The sequence below is a fragment of the Psittacula echo genome (assembly GCF_963264785.1).
Source record: "Psittacula echo genome assembly, chromosome: 15".
Classification (NCBI taxonomy): Eukaryota; Metazoa; Chordata; class Aves; order Psittaciformes; family Psittacidae; genus Psittacula; species Psittacula echo.
Genome location: NC_137751.1, coordinates 7,810,648 through 7,825,246, shown reverse-complemented (window position 1 = coordinate 7,825,246; position 14,599 = coordinate 7,810,648). Strand labels below are relative to the sequence as shown.

At 42.7% G+C, this 14,599-nt stretch overlaps 1 protein-coding gene across 8 annotated transcripts in view; it reads left to right on the top strand.

Moving 5' to 3' along the window:
- The window catches only part of VPS53 (VPS53 subunit of GARP complex), a 68,490-nt gene that overhangs the window by 20,451 nt on the left and 33,440 nt on the right, over window positions 1–14,599 (top strand). For 4 of the 8 annotated variants that reach the window (XR_013958045.1, XM_080629836.1, XM_080629840.1 and 1 more), the window contains 7 exons: window positions 163–278; window positions 1,418–1,537; window positions 7,180–7,258; window positions 8,506–8,649; window positions 10,007–10,149; window positions 10,835–10,976; window positions 12,259–12,360. Coding sequence is in view for 7 of the 8 variants with exons in the window: in XM_080629836.1 (XP_080485962.1) it covers window positions 163–278; window positions 1,418–1,537; window positions 7,180–7,258; window positions 8,506–8,649; window positions 10,007–10,149; window positions 10,835–10,976; window positions 12,259–12,360 (846 nt within the window). In the remaining variant the exon portion in view is untranslated. Of the gene's footprint in view, window positions 1–162; window positions 279–1,417; window positions 1,538–4,848; window positions 4,871–7,179; window positions 7,259–8,505; window positions 8,650–10,006; window positions 10,150–10,834; window positions 10,977–12,258; window positions 12,361–14,599 lie in introns of those variants that run through there. The other 4 variants (XM_080629837.1, XM_080629838.1, XM_080629842.1 and 1 more) reach the window with 4 other exon arrangements.

Below are 14,599 nucleotides of genomic sequence, written 5' to 3'. Positions count from 1 at the left end.
TGTCAAGCATGTGTTGAACCTGTACCCTTGTTTGTGTGTTAGCATGGTTGTAGAGCTAATGTGTCTGTAGTCCTGAAAAGAGGAGAAGGTGCTTCTTATGTCCTTAAAATTTTGTTGCTGTGGCTTGATACTTAACCAGACTCTTGGTTTTTTATGCACTAGGTTAAAGAAATCACACGGGACATCAAGCAGTTAGATCATGCCAAGCGTCATCTGACCACCTCCATCACCACTCTCAACCACTTGCACATGCTGGCGGGGGGTGTGGATTCACTGGAGTAAGTATGTGAATTTTTAGTGGTACTTTGATGCCACTGCTGAGTTCTTAAGTTTGGTGCAGTGCTCTAAATAGGTCTGTAGCAGCTGCTTGTTTTTCTGGAGGGAAGTCTGCTTAATAGGTTGCAGTCTTGATTTTTGCTGGCAGATCCTTTCTGTGTTGCTCTGAGTGACCTGCAAGCTGTGTTGCTGTATTTAATGGTTTACAGCATCGATTGCTTGAATTGCTGTGTTGATCCTGGGTGATAAGGAATGAGTCTGGCTTCATTAAAGAGTAAGTCTGCACAGTTAGATATCCTCATCAGGGATATGCTGTTCAGGGATCTGGGGGCATTTTTATCAGTTTTATGTCTTACACTGGAATGAGTTCTTTTTCAGGAAGGTCTACTCTAGTTCTGAGAATGAGTTTAAAGAAGCCTTACAGCTTGTACTCTGTATGAAGGGGATTAGATGTTTCTAATAGTCCTCTGTGGGTTTTTTTGATGTGCTTGAGGAACACACAGGCTGGGGACATTCAGTCTTTTACATGTTGCATTTCTGAAGTTGGGAGACCCAGGCACAGCCTTTTCTTGGATTGTAGCAAATGAACCCTGGGTTCTTAAGTGTTCAGAATACAGTTTTACTTAGGCTACTGGCTCCATTGGAGTCATCTTAAAGGATGAAATAAAAATAAATAAATGTTATTTCTTTTCTGTCACTTCCCTGTGAAAGTTATTAACAGAAAAGTCAAGGCTAACAGCTTTTCAGCATAATGATCCTCCTCCCTGTGAAGCTTTAGCTCACACTTTCTGTCTGGTGATGAATGGCTTAACTCGGGTCATTACAGTGAAATAACATTTACTGCCTCCGGACCCATACTGGGAAGCGGATGCATTCAGGAGTTTACGTGTTCTTTGCCAAGCATTGCTTTTGACATTTATGTTTTTGAGGCACTGTTAGATGTGTGCTGGATTGGTTTATTTTAGTATCAGTTAAGTGAAATTTTAATGCTGCGTTGGAATGTTAATGAAGAGTTGTGTATTTTAGAAGGAAAAATGTCAACAGGGACTGGCATGACCCAGTGTGGATGAGGTAACCTATGGAATTACCACCCAGGATTTTCATCAAATCTGCCTTTGTAAATCTTTAATTTCCTCTACAGGGCTATGACCAGGAGGAGACAATATGGGGAAGTTGCCAACCTTCTCCAGGGTGTTGTGAATGTGTTAGAGCATTTCAACAAATACATGGGGATTCCTCAGATTCGACAGCTTTCTGAAAGGTAAAATGGTCAAACCTTGAGCACTTGCATGCCTGCTGGGAAGGGAGGTTAGAAAATGCATTCAGCAGAGTCAGTGTGTCAGGGATGTAGTCTGGACATGGTCCTTAGAGCTTCTTTCAAGAAAAAACAAATAAGTTAAAATTGGACACAGTTTGCTAAACTCTTGAGCAGCCTATTCTGTTAATACTGTTCTGTTAAATAACAGCAATTAGTATAGATATAATTAATGACAATTCTGTGTTTCTCATTGACTGGCTTTTAACTTAGTAATCTGTGGGAGTGCAAATTGGTTTAGGTGATCTTCATGTGCAGGTGTTTGAATCCTGAGGTGATGCTTTTTCCTGCTTTCTTGACCTCAGTGATACAATTCAGCAGCCTGGCATGAAGCAGAAATATATATGTTAACATCATGGTGCTTGAGACCCCTTTCTGCCCGGACATGTGCCTTACTGCTGTCAAATTGCTGTTAAGATGCACCTTTGCCCAAGTCTTTAGGCAGGCCGGATTTCTTTTTGTGCATTGTCAAAGCTCAGTTATTCTGCGCACCTTGAGTTTCTTCTGCCAAAACCTGCTCCCATTGCCCAATTCTGTTGAGATTTGAGGCTTATAGCAAATCCTTCCAAAATTGCATGCAGTACACCTTGACTGCTGAGTTTATGTAGTCTTAATTTTCTAATGTACAGTCACCCAGTTAAATTTGGTGAGGTTTGATGGAGCTCCAGCAGCAAATGCCCACAGTTCTCAGCAGTAGCCTGATCTCTGAGGGTCTTGGCTGCATCTGGGAGGTGACAGATGGGTGTCGAGGGAATGAGGCCCTCTCTGTTGTAGGGGCCATTGCTGTCCCTGACCAAAACCTACTCTTCCTGCTTTACAGCAGGCTTTACTTCTCTTACACCACACACACAATGTCTGCTTAACAGCCTGTAGTAGTGCTGAGCGTAGCTCAGAGGTGAAAATAGCCTTTTAACATTAGGGATAAACCTTCTTAATGATACAGCCATACCTGAGATCGTTTGTTTTCAGTGTGAGAGTTGCAAACGTATCACCACCATCCTCTTGATGCCTGAGGTGACTTTGCTCATTACAGAGGTACTTGAAGGAGCCTTCCAGGCAAAGTAATTAATGTTTTTGGTAACTCCTCTTCCTAAGACAGCAGCTGGCTGCCTGTGCTGTTCAGTGATGGAAACAGTGGTTGAATGATTTGTTTGTAATATTTTCATCTGTTGGCCTTTCTTTATGGTGTAGATACCTCTTCCAGAAACCCCAGATGGAATCCATGAGATGAAGCAACAGAAAAATTCACCCTAAGTCTAGAGAGAGAGAGATGGGGCCTTGTTTTAACAAAGCATTTGGCCATAAGCATTTGCTTAAATGAACATGAACATCAAGGAAATATAAACATATGTCAGGGCTTTCCTGAATTTAGGCTGTTGTCTATTCCAGCCTCATGCTCAGGAAGATAACTTGCTTCATTTTCTTCGAGTGGTAATACCCTTGGGCAGAAACCTGCTGTCATTGGCCATTTGAAGAGCAAATATAATTTAAGCCCTAGTCCAGAATTTTGGCTGGGTTTCTGATGGATGATTATTTAATACTTTTGTAGCTGCCGATAATTAGAGCAAACAGTTCAGGCTGCTGCTAAAAGGCACAGTGGTTTCGAGTCACGCCAGAGAGACTGGCAAGGACATTGAGAGAAACTTTTGTTTTATTCTCCCTTCAAGATAAGGATCTGAAAAGCTCAAGAAAGTCTGTTCCTCCTATTTTTAGAATTGTCTCGGCAGGGTTTTCCTTCCAGTGTTTACACAGGGAGAGTTGCACCATCTGGTAGCGATAGAAGCGGCTGCTTGTGGGGTGAAAGAAGAGCTGCACCCAGGGTGTTGCTGGGTTCTCTTTACTGCTTTGACATCCAGGCAGCAAATTACTACAGGGAGGTCTATGGCACAGTAATATCTGCTTTGGAGTTTGACTACACGTGTATGTATTAGGGCCCAATTTGGAATTGAGTTTGCACTCTCTTTGCTTGGGAAATACATTCGTGATTCATGAAACATCAAAGGAAGCTTGCCTGGCTTCTTGCAGGGCTGTTTTTAGACTGTGAAATTGCTGGGGCTTGATATCTCATGAATTTGGTTTAATGGTACAAATGAAGCTTCTGGGATGTTTGTGAAGGCAAGAAATGCGTTAGTAGATGTTGGCACAGACCTGTGACAGTAACCAAAGTCTATTATATACAATAAGTCTATTATATACACTGCGAAATGAGCAGAGTCTGTTGCTTTCTTTAATAAAAGAGCCTCTCTTTCTTGTCATGAATGCAGTGAAGCCAAATATGAATAGGAAACCATGGGAAGGAGAAGTGCCTGCTCAGGGGTGTTGGATGCGCTCTTTGTCATAGGGTATTCAATTGAGGTTCCTGCTTCTTGATGCTGTGAAAACTAATGATGTATTTTTAATGTTGTTTTTCACTTGTTCTGTCCCTTTGAAAATAACCAAACAAACTCCCTCTTTAAGTATTAATTGGAAACCTGGACTGAAGTCTCAGAGCCAGCAAGAAGTTGGCTTCTTGTGGTGGTCCTGTTGATTTACAAGTGGCACAATTCATAGCCAAATGTAAATATTTTCCTAATCATGTTCCTAAACCAATCTCTTATAGGGTACATTGGAAGTTGTTTGTTGTAGTAAATAGGAATATTTTGTTTTCTGTCAATCCTCTTCTGTTTTCTGTCTCTGGAGGGAGTCTGTAATTAGCAGTTACAAACCTACCCATGAAAGTGGTCAAGAAAGCCTAGCAGATAGTGGAAAAAAGCCTGGAAAGTATTTAGGAGAAAGATGATCATAAGTTTGCCACAGAAAACAGGCTAGCTCAGCCTCTTTTTATCTCACCAAGCTTCCAGGCCTAGTTTAAGATTTCTGGTAGCTTTGGCTAAAGGAATTGTGGTTTCTAGTAATTTAATGTCATTTGAAACATAACAGTGCGTTTTCTTGGTTTTATATTTTTTTAAAGGCGGGGAAATGGGGGAACAAAAGCCACTAATAATAAAACAAAAGTCAGAGAAACAGAAATCACTAACACTTGGGTAACCAAAGGTTTTGGCGCGTGCAAGCAACCCCAGGAAAAGGCAATTCCCTGCTGCAGCGAACAGGGATTGTTGCTGCCATACCCCTGCACGCTGCCAGGGGGAATCTAGTCAGGAAAAGTATTCTAGGAAGAGATCCTAAATCTGTTATCAGCCGAGAGTTGCTGGGGTTGCTTTAGTAGGCAGTTCACTTCCTGCAAGTGGTTAAACACACACTTTTCTACACTCTTGCAGAAATGGCCCTTCAGCGGTGAATGTGAGTGAAGCCGGTCATGGGGTAGAGGCTTTTATCACTGCGGTTTCCATTGCATGAAGATTATTCTGAGTAATCGAAAGCATTACAGCTTTACATGGGGAGTAATAATCCATAGTGGCTGAAACAAGTGCCTTCCTGTGTTCTCTACCTAAAGCAATCGCTCTGGAGAGAAATGGCGTAAAGGTTTTCATGTTTCTGGGTGCCTGCTCATGGGGAAAAAATAATCATGTGTGCCTGTGTGTGTGTGCTTGTGTGAAGAGCGGTAGTTACTGGGAGGGCAGTGAGGGTCCCTGTCATTGCTCACACATACCTAAACCTTCGGCAACTTCAGTGTCTATACTATCCCCATTTTATAAAATATGAAGGAAAAAAAAAGCTAAAACTCATTTTCCCTCTTTGAGAGATTTTTAAGCCAGACAGAAATATGTATCTTTAACATCCCAGTTCAAGGCATTCCTGCAAGTTTCTTAATTTAAGGATATGAGAATCCCTGTTAAGACTATCCTTAAGTACTTTCCTGAATTGGAGCCTAGAACAACAAAGCCCATGGACAGGGCTTTTAACTGTTTGACAGTGCTGCTTTTACATTTGTTGAGTCTTCAGGAATCTGGCTGCTGCTCTTCTCAGTGCCTCCTCTGTGCTCCCTGCAGCTGTTGTCAAATAGGAAGGTTGCTGTAGCTGGTCAGAAGGAACGAAGTACAGCAGCTAATAACTTGTTTATAAAAACTCATTCGTTTCTGCACCTCCTAATGCTAAAGACTTCTTGTTCCTTGATTATTTCAAAGATAGAAATTTTCAGTTCATGTTTGGCATCTTTTTTTCTTCTTTTTTCCCTCCTTTTTCTTAAAGATCAAAGGGTTTGGTTCTGTGATGCTTTCTTACATGAATTGCTAGTGCTTGCTTGTACAGTGTAGGCAGGATTATACCTGTAGTTGTGGCTGTTGGGCTGGGTTCCTCCTTACTGCTGAAATTTCCCACTGCTATTTCAACGTATTAGTGAATCCCTTTTTTTTCACAGGTAGGAAGGTGTTAACTGGGGATCTATACCTGGGAGAGTAGAAGGGTTCTAAACATTCCTGTGAAGCAGGGAGCTTAAATAAAAATTACATTTGACGTTGCAGGCAGGAAGCTTTTCCAGCAAAATCCCCGTAAATAAATCCTGGATAAGGCAGGTCATACATAAAGTTAAACCACAGATCTGAAGTTATATTTCATTTAAAGGACTAGAATTTTCTGCATTTGGCACCATTAAAGAATCCAGCCTGTTCTCCAGCATTGTCAGGTCATCTTGTAGAGTTTCACTACTAATGGACCTCAAGTGGGAAGATTAAAGAAGCAGTTCAGTCTTTGATAAGGCTGAGGAATCATAGTAAAAAGACTCCAAGTCTTCTCCCCACAGTCTGAGCAAACGTTTTGACAAAAGTAAATGTAGCCACTCATTGTGACATCTCAGTCTCAGTGGAAAAATCCACTGCTTTGAGTGATCAATTTAGACCTTAAAGCGTTTCCAGTATAATAAAAAGCGATGGAAGAATTCAAGGGCTGCAGAAGGACATAAGTGCCTAACTGTTTGTTTTGGCTCTTTCCAGTATGTGTAGGCATTTCCATTTCCCTAGAAGTATCAATTAAGCTGTATTGACTTTTATTTCTGGAAATGGGAAGCTTTCTTCTCTCAGCCAGATAAAGAGCAAGGTTGTGGTTTGTTCAAAACTTTTTCACCCATTTCATACCTTTGTTTCTTCATGCTTCTTAAGATGTAGAGGATTTATAGGAAAAAAGTGCAGCCAACAGTATTCACATGGATGCATTGAAAAGTAGGTCAGTGTAGCTGGAACTATGAAAGGTTAATGATGAAGCTTGAGATATTGTGAAGCTTTTTATATGTTAGAAACACGCTTTTCTTGAAATGTGATCAACATACACAAATGTAAAGATGGGTTGGTCATGCTGACATTAAAGGAACCCTCCTGATTTCACAGCTGATTAACAGGCCCTTATTCAAATACTAAATTACAGCCGGGTTAAACCATCTAGGACATGTTCTGTTACAGCTCGGAGGTCAATGCTGTGAGCTGGAGTTGTCATCCTGGTGTCATGCAGGGACCAGATGCTCTCCCAGTTTTGCCATACAGGCCTTCATGGATGGATAAAGGATGTTTTCTCTTTAGCATGTTTTTTTTTTTCTTTTGTCCCTTAAAAAGCTTTGTGTATCTGTTCGTGTTTCAGACTACTTTGTAGTAATGTTTGCAGGCAATGAAACAAGGAAGTTGTACTACCAACAAAGCCTGTGCTTTCTCTGTCCTCATCAGGGTGAAAGCAGCACAGAATGAGTTGGGACAACAGATCCTGGCTGACTTTGAGGAAGCCTTTCCTTCTCAAGGTACAAAGGTAAAGTTCTCATTTCCCCTCTTCCTCCCGTTGAATATGTTGTTGAAAACTATTCAATGTAATTGGCATTGGTTTAAATCTCGTTTTACATCTAGAATGGGTATCTCTGTCTTCCAGGAGTTGTTTTAGAAAGCAAACAAATCTCCCAAGCTGTAGGGTGCCAGGTGTATTTCTCACTGCTTATGTCTAGTGAATATGGGAGAGAAATGACACCCTTCCTCTGTCATGCTGTGACACATCTATTGCAGCGAGGTATCACAGTATGTTAGAGATTGCAAGCCAGTCAAGGAATGCCCCAAGTAAACCATGTCTGGCCCTGCAGACCAGAGTGCAGTTCCCTCAGCACCTCACCCAGCTTACTGGTTATTTGTTGGACACACAAAGGTTTGTGTTGTGTTCAGAGAAAGCCAAGCACAGGCTGTTTGTTGACATGCTGCTACCAAGTTTGTCTTTGGTTTAGTCAGCACAGATATAAATCTGAGCTAAGGCTGAGGCACCAAATGTGCTTTCCCAAAATTATGCATCCAAATGTTTGCAAACAATATGTAGGGTAGGTGTGAATTGAAATTTACTTCAAGGAAAATACTAGTTCTGTCTTCCAAAGTACCAGGTCTGCTGGTTCCTTTATAAAACTAACAAGTACAGAAATGCAGAACCGCTTTGGAACAGATCCTTAATGAAAGGCAAATCTGTGTCCACATGAAGCAGCATCAAAAGAGCTTTTTTTGAAAGAAGTTTCTAATTTTTCTGTCTTCTCCACTAACATCATGGTTTGTGCCAATACAGACCAGCAGATGCTACTTGATGTTGCAAATTGATCATCTGTAGACTGCTTTTTTCCTCCACATTAATTTGGCTTTCAGGTTTGCAGAAAAGGGGTTTGCTTTTCCCACTTGTCAGCCACGTCTCTTAGCTGTTCCTCAGAATATCTAGGCTGATGAAAGTGATGGGGCAGTGGTTCTTTCTGTAGATGGAGCTGGCAGCTTTTCTGTGGTGAGGAGCTTCCTGGCTGCTGAGCTGCAGAACAGCTATATGGCCAGTGAAATGGAAGCAGCTCAGTTTTCATCCCAGCAGAAGAAAGATGCCTATGTGATAATAAAGAGTAACAGCAGAAGCATTAAGGAGAAAATAATGGAAAAGGATAAAAACAAGATAAGCTGAATAGTGCAGGGTAACCTGCAGTGCCATTTGCAATCACCCATTCAGCTATTTAACCTTAAAACATTTGTTCCTGTTTATTTTGATAGAGGCCTGGGGGACCCAGCAATGTCCTACGTGATGCGTGTCTAGTCGCCAACGTCCTGGATCCCAGAATCAAACAGGAAATCATCAAGAAATTTATTAAACAACACCTCTCGGAGTATCTGGTCCTTTTCCAGGAAAACCAAGATGTAAGGGAAGCTTAGCAAGCACCATTTGGATTTCACATTTTGCTGGCGTTCATGGAGGTCACGTTTCCACAGGTTCCTGTGGTGAAATGTTTCTAACGTGAGGGCTCAGGAGCAGAGATGTGTAGGTGTGGGATGAACTGGCTGATGAGTTGGGAGTCAATGTCATCTCTCCCAGGATGACTTCTTCCCACCTTAGACCTCACTTTCATGTATCAGCACTGGAAATGTTTCCCCCTCATATAGTAATAAAGAAATTTGAGTTTATAAACTTTCTGCCCTCTAAAGGGTTGAAAAATCAAGCTTTGAAAATTGCAGACCTAAAACCTTCGGAAACCAGCAAGACTTCCCCCCAAACAAGCAAAAAAACCCCAAACAGGCAAAATGCCTAAAAAGGGGGGAAGGGATTTCCAGAAGTGGATTAATCTTTGCAGCTAATTTTTAAACTTCCTGTGCTGGTGCTAACAGCTTTGAAAAAATTTACTATAATCGTCTTGAATTTGAAAAACTACCAAAGGACCAACCACAAAACCAACCTCGAATCAAAATGTGGTCTAACAATTTCAAAATTTCAACAGTTTGTGACAAAGAGGGGAAATAAAGCTAAAATGCCCCCTTTTAAATAGCATTTTTCCATCAAAGTTTGTTTTTATTAATCTTGCAACTCTCTGACCAGAAAGCACTAACGCTGAGGGGGAAAAAAACCCCATCCTGCTCATGTTAGAGGAGTTCTTGTAGAAGTCTCTGTGTCCACGGTCCAGCTGAATGGAAGCATCCAGGAATTCCTGTGTTCTCATCCCACCGTTGACTTTATTCTCTCTTTCTGCAAAGCAGAGAGGGTGGGATCAAATGAATTATTTATGGATTGAGTTTTCAATAGTACCTACATGATTTAGGTTTGCTGTTATCCTCGTTTTCAACAGAACTTGCTCTCTTAATTCTCAGAAGATAGAGTTTGCAGTCTGGCATGTGTTTAAGCACTTTGAATCATAGAATAATTTAGGTTGGAAAAGACCTTTAAAATCATCAAGTCCAACTGTTAACCCAACACTGCCAAGTCCAGCACTAAACCAGGTCCTTAAGTGCTGCATCTACACGTCTCTTAAATACCTCCAGGGATGGTGACTCCACCACTTCCCTGGGCAGCCTGTTGCGGTGATTGACAACTCTTTCAGGGAAGAAATTTTTCCTAATACCCAGTCTGAACTTCCCCTGATGCACCTTGAAGGATTCAGAGAATTATTAATAGTGGTCAAGTTAGCTTGGATCAATAACACAAGCTGCTCTGTGAAAATACAGCAGCACAGTTAGGCAGTCAGAGCTGTTGCTGTTTAAAGATGATGTTGCCCATCTTACTCAGGTGGCCTGGCTGGATAAGATCGACAGGCGCTATGCTTGGATAAAGCGTCAGCTGGTGGACTATGAGGAGAAGTATGGGCGGATGTTTCCCCCGGAGTGGTGCATGACGGAGCGCATCGCTGTGGAGTTCTGCCACGTCACGAGGTGAGTGTCTGGGGAGATGCCTCATGATGCCTCCCAGCAGTGTTACCTTCCTTAAAACAACAGGTTGGCTTGTCTTTTGCCAAATTGAGCGTTTATCCATAGGACTCTAAAGGCAGTCTTCAAATATCTATGTAGAATTCTCTATGATTAAGAGCAAGTGAAGAGTGAAAACCCTGAGAAGCATCACTAAAACTGCATGTACTGTTGAGAGTGAGATACTGTGGGAATCAATTTTTGATGTAACAGAGGTAGAAATCAGTAACATTCGAGTCCAAGTGAAGCTGACTGCCTCAGACCATGCTTTTTGCCAGCCAGAAACAGGGGACCAGCGGAAAGTGCCAGCTGGAGTCTCAGGAGCACCATTGCCTTTGTTTTGGGACTCCAGTCAGAGACACTACAATTCCCAAGGTTTGATCCTGCAGGCTTTCCTGGCTGTAGTGGGGTGCTGGCTGTTAGGAGATGGCATTCTGTTACCCACAAAGCTCTAAACAACTGTGGTTATGTTTGAAATGTGATCTGTAAAGCAGTTTTATGTTAGAGAGCGTCTTAGGAATTAGCTTGAATTTTTCTGTGATGAAAGTCTGTCTAGGGAATAGACTGAATTAGTGTTAGATTTCAGATCTTTCTCTTTATAGAAAACCACATTTGTTTTTTCTATTCCCCCCGTCTTCCTTCTCTCTTTCAGGACAGAGCTTGCTAAGATAATGCGCACGAGAGCAAAGGAGATTGAGGTGAAATTGCTTTTGTTTGCAATTCAGAGGACAACCAACTTTGAAGGACTTCTGGCTAAACGCTTCTCAGGTTGCACTCTGGCTGATGGAACAGTGGTAAGGGGATTTCTAAGAGCAGCCCTTTACTCAACAACGTCTTTGGGAGAAAAAATCCCTCTCACACATAGCTATGGAAATGGGAGACTGCAAAAGGTGTCACCTGCAGCCTCCTCTTGCACTGGCAGGTTAAGGAAGTTAAGCTTGATGTGCTTAATGGCTTGTAGTTGGGAAAGGGATTCTTGTTATTGACTGTGGCAGAGAGCTCACAAGAAGGAGAAAGGACACTGTTTGTGTACTTTTTTGGTTCTCCTGAGCCCTGTGCTGTTTGCAACTGAAGCCACATTACCAGGGAGAACCACAAAGTAATTGTGGCATGGTGACTGCATTATAATGGTTGTTCTCTGCATGGTGATGACACATCATAACTAAAAGTTCCCTCTTGTCTTCACTTCTAGCTACCACACACTCACCACATGGTACCAGCTTTCAATTCCACATTGTCTGTTGGGTTAGTCTTACTTGCAGGGGCATTAGTGGTTTCTAGTTTTCAATGTCTCACTTGGTAGATTGTAAATTCAGAGCCAAGAGAAACAGCTCAGTGAATATCTCTGGGGCCATCTCTGTTCTTTTTCTGCCTGAAATCTCAGCCAAGAGCTCTGCCAGCCAAGTGCCCTGGGAGCACAGAGTCCACATGTGACTCAGAAGCTGCTGGTTTGAGGTTGGCTTCTCTGACCAGCTGGTGTCTTGAAGCCTACTTGGATGTGATAATTCAGCCTATGAGGCAACCCTGCTGGACCCACTTGTAATTTGCTGTGGATCAGTAGGTGCCGCTAATTAAAAAGGGAAGTCCTGTAAGGTTTTCCTCCTGGCTGAATTTAGATCTCTCAAGAATATGGCTTTATTTTTCTGACAAATTTCATAGGAAATCTGCAGCTTTGATTAAGTTGGCTTCACTGGGTTGTTGTCCCTTTGGAGAGCATAGGCACAGAGGCTGTTACAACTGAGAAAAACAGGAGGAGAGTGTGTAGTTTGCAATAAGAGAAAATTTTTTGTCCGCCTTTCTGATGTGCCTGGAGGCTTTGACACGCTGACAGTGGGTGAGCATGGGTGCAAGAAGTGCAGGCTTCTTGCGGTGCTGAAGATGAATGTGCTGGTGGAGCAGTGGAGAGGAGCCATACTCATGCCCTGTAGTAGGAGGGAGTGTGCTGTAACCTTGATGAAGAGGCACTGCATGGCACTCTGCAGTCACCTCTGTGTTTGGAAAAGACAAACTCTTCTACAGTGCTTTGAAGTAAAGCAAAACAGACTGTTCTCTAAGGAGCTTCCTCTTTTTTAACAGAAGAAGCCAGAAGTACCACCTCCCTCCACCAACCCGTTTCTGGAGGATGAAACTGGGACAGAGACAGATGAGATTGTGATTGAGAAGAGTGATATGGACAAAGTAAGTCTTTGAAGTTCTCCAGTTGTTAGTGAGGCAGTCTCTGTGTTAAAATCTCTAGTGGTGCCTAAGCTTTTCTCATCACATAGATTTGAAGAGTTTGTTTTCACAGCAATTAATTTAGTGCAGTTTTGATCCTTTGGGGAGCACAGACTCCCAGTACACCCATGGTTTGCTCTGGCTCACTTCACTGAAACCAAAGCAATCTTTATTTCAGTTAATAGTGCGGAGACAATCTTCCACAAGAGAGTGAGCTGGATTCTGTTCTAGGCCATACAGCAGTGGCTCAAATGTAACTAAGGATTTCTGTCAAAGAAAGATGAACTAACAGAGTTGGGTTGTCTGATCCCAGAAGAAGCTCCCACTATGAACAGTTGCAATTCATATTTTTCCTTGTCAGCCAGGCAAACTGAGCCTGGAGTGACCAGGCAACTCATTGAACTTTCAAGTGTCAGTTTTAGATTTTCACTCTAGATATATTACTTCTGGGATTTTTATCTCTACAGTGCTTTTCATCTATTACCTCTGCAAAGCAGGCAACACCTAACCACTTGTAAAAGCCCTGGGTTTCCAAAGCCCTCTGCAAACATTAGAGGAGCGAATAGTAAGCGCCATTGTTTTAATTGGCATCAATATCAAAGCCTGTAAGCCCCATATTTTTTACTCTCCGGATGGACATTTTTTAAGTGTTCAGTTGTAAGTTGCTCAAGGCAGGTACCCTCTCCTTGTTTGGTGAGTTTAGAGCCCTGTAAATGGGCCATTTGCAGGTTGTATCCTGATGGATGTTCGGGCCCTGAGACCTACTCAGATCCTCACCACTGGGGAGATCTGGGGGGTGGGAGGTCTCCACCAGCACAGTTTGGTGCACTGCATCCCCTCCAGATTTTCACAAGAGCAGGACAGCCCTCTGCCTTCCACCGCAGCCCAAGTCCTGAAATCATCGAATCATAGAATAGTTAGGGTTGGAAAGGACCTTAAGATCATCTAGTTCCAACCCCCCTGCCATGGGCAGGAAATACAGTGGTGAAGAAAAGTTTTGCTCTTTCCATTAAAATACAACTTTGGCAGTTATCAGTGATGTGGAAGACAGAGATTGGGAACTCAAGGAGACAGGTGTGTAATGAGTTCTTTGTGAAGAGCTTGCTTTCCACTGTAATGGCTGGGAGAAGGTTGGCTCTGATGTCTGATGGCATCTGATGATGGCTCTTTGATTACATCCTTGGAGAAGTCAGTGGTGCTAGAAGACACATGAAGAGATAATTACACTAATTAGGCTGCTTAGGGCTGGTTGTGTCGAACAGTGGAATGCACTGCCTTGGCCAGAAGCACTTCTGAGAAAGGAACTGCTCTGCTTCCTGTACGTGGGCAGGCTGGTACAAAGCCGTCCATGGAGCTATCCCTTGGAATGCCATTTGTAGTGAGGTTGCCCTCTCTTTCTGGGTACACCCTGTGTTAACCCTCCTTGGGCTCTGCCAAATGGGAACCCCATAGGGCTCCCATTTCAGTTTCAAAAGCACTAACATCTGGTGGTTAGTGCTGGTGAGTTCATGTTGGAGGTCTCCTGCTGTAACTAGCTGAAGAAGAGAATGGACAGGAAGAGTTGAAGATGAAGAACTTGAGTGATAGAGCTCTTCCAAGACACTAGTCCTGAGAATTTAAGACACTTAGGAGTGTAAGAGGGAGCACAAGAGTATTTTTTCTGGGGGAATCCATGTTAAAAAAGAACCTCTTTTAGTAATCCTAGCAGTTCAATTTAATCTGTTTACTTTGGATGGTAATGAAAGGAAACTGGGCCAGCTGCAGACCTCCTTACTGTGACAACAGTAACCTTTTATTATTTCCATCAAACTCAAGGAGGAAATAGCTTAAACATCTGCAGCTTTTGGACAGGATTGCACTCTCCAAAATACAGCTTCACTGCTACTGTTAAAAGATTTAGTATTCTCTCCACCAGACGTGCTGGGAGCAGCATGGTGCAAAGACACACACGCACACACACAGAAAACTGGTCCTGCAATAGGAGTTGGCTCTTCCAGCCTGGTAAATCATAAACATTGTGAATCTGCAACCTTGTGTTGGCGCTGCCATCTTGAAGACTTGGCCACTGGAAGGTTGCTGTAGTTGCCACCTATTGTTTTCCTCCTGCTCCGCTGAGCGTGTGCATCCGGCAGAAATGGGCAGGCCCTGGCAGAGGGGTTGGGATGCAGAATGCTGCGTAGTGGCTCTCTCCCAAAGCTGTAAA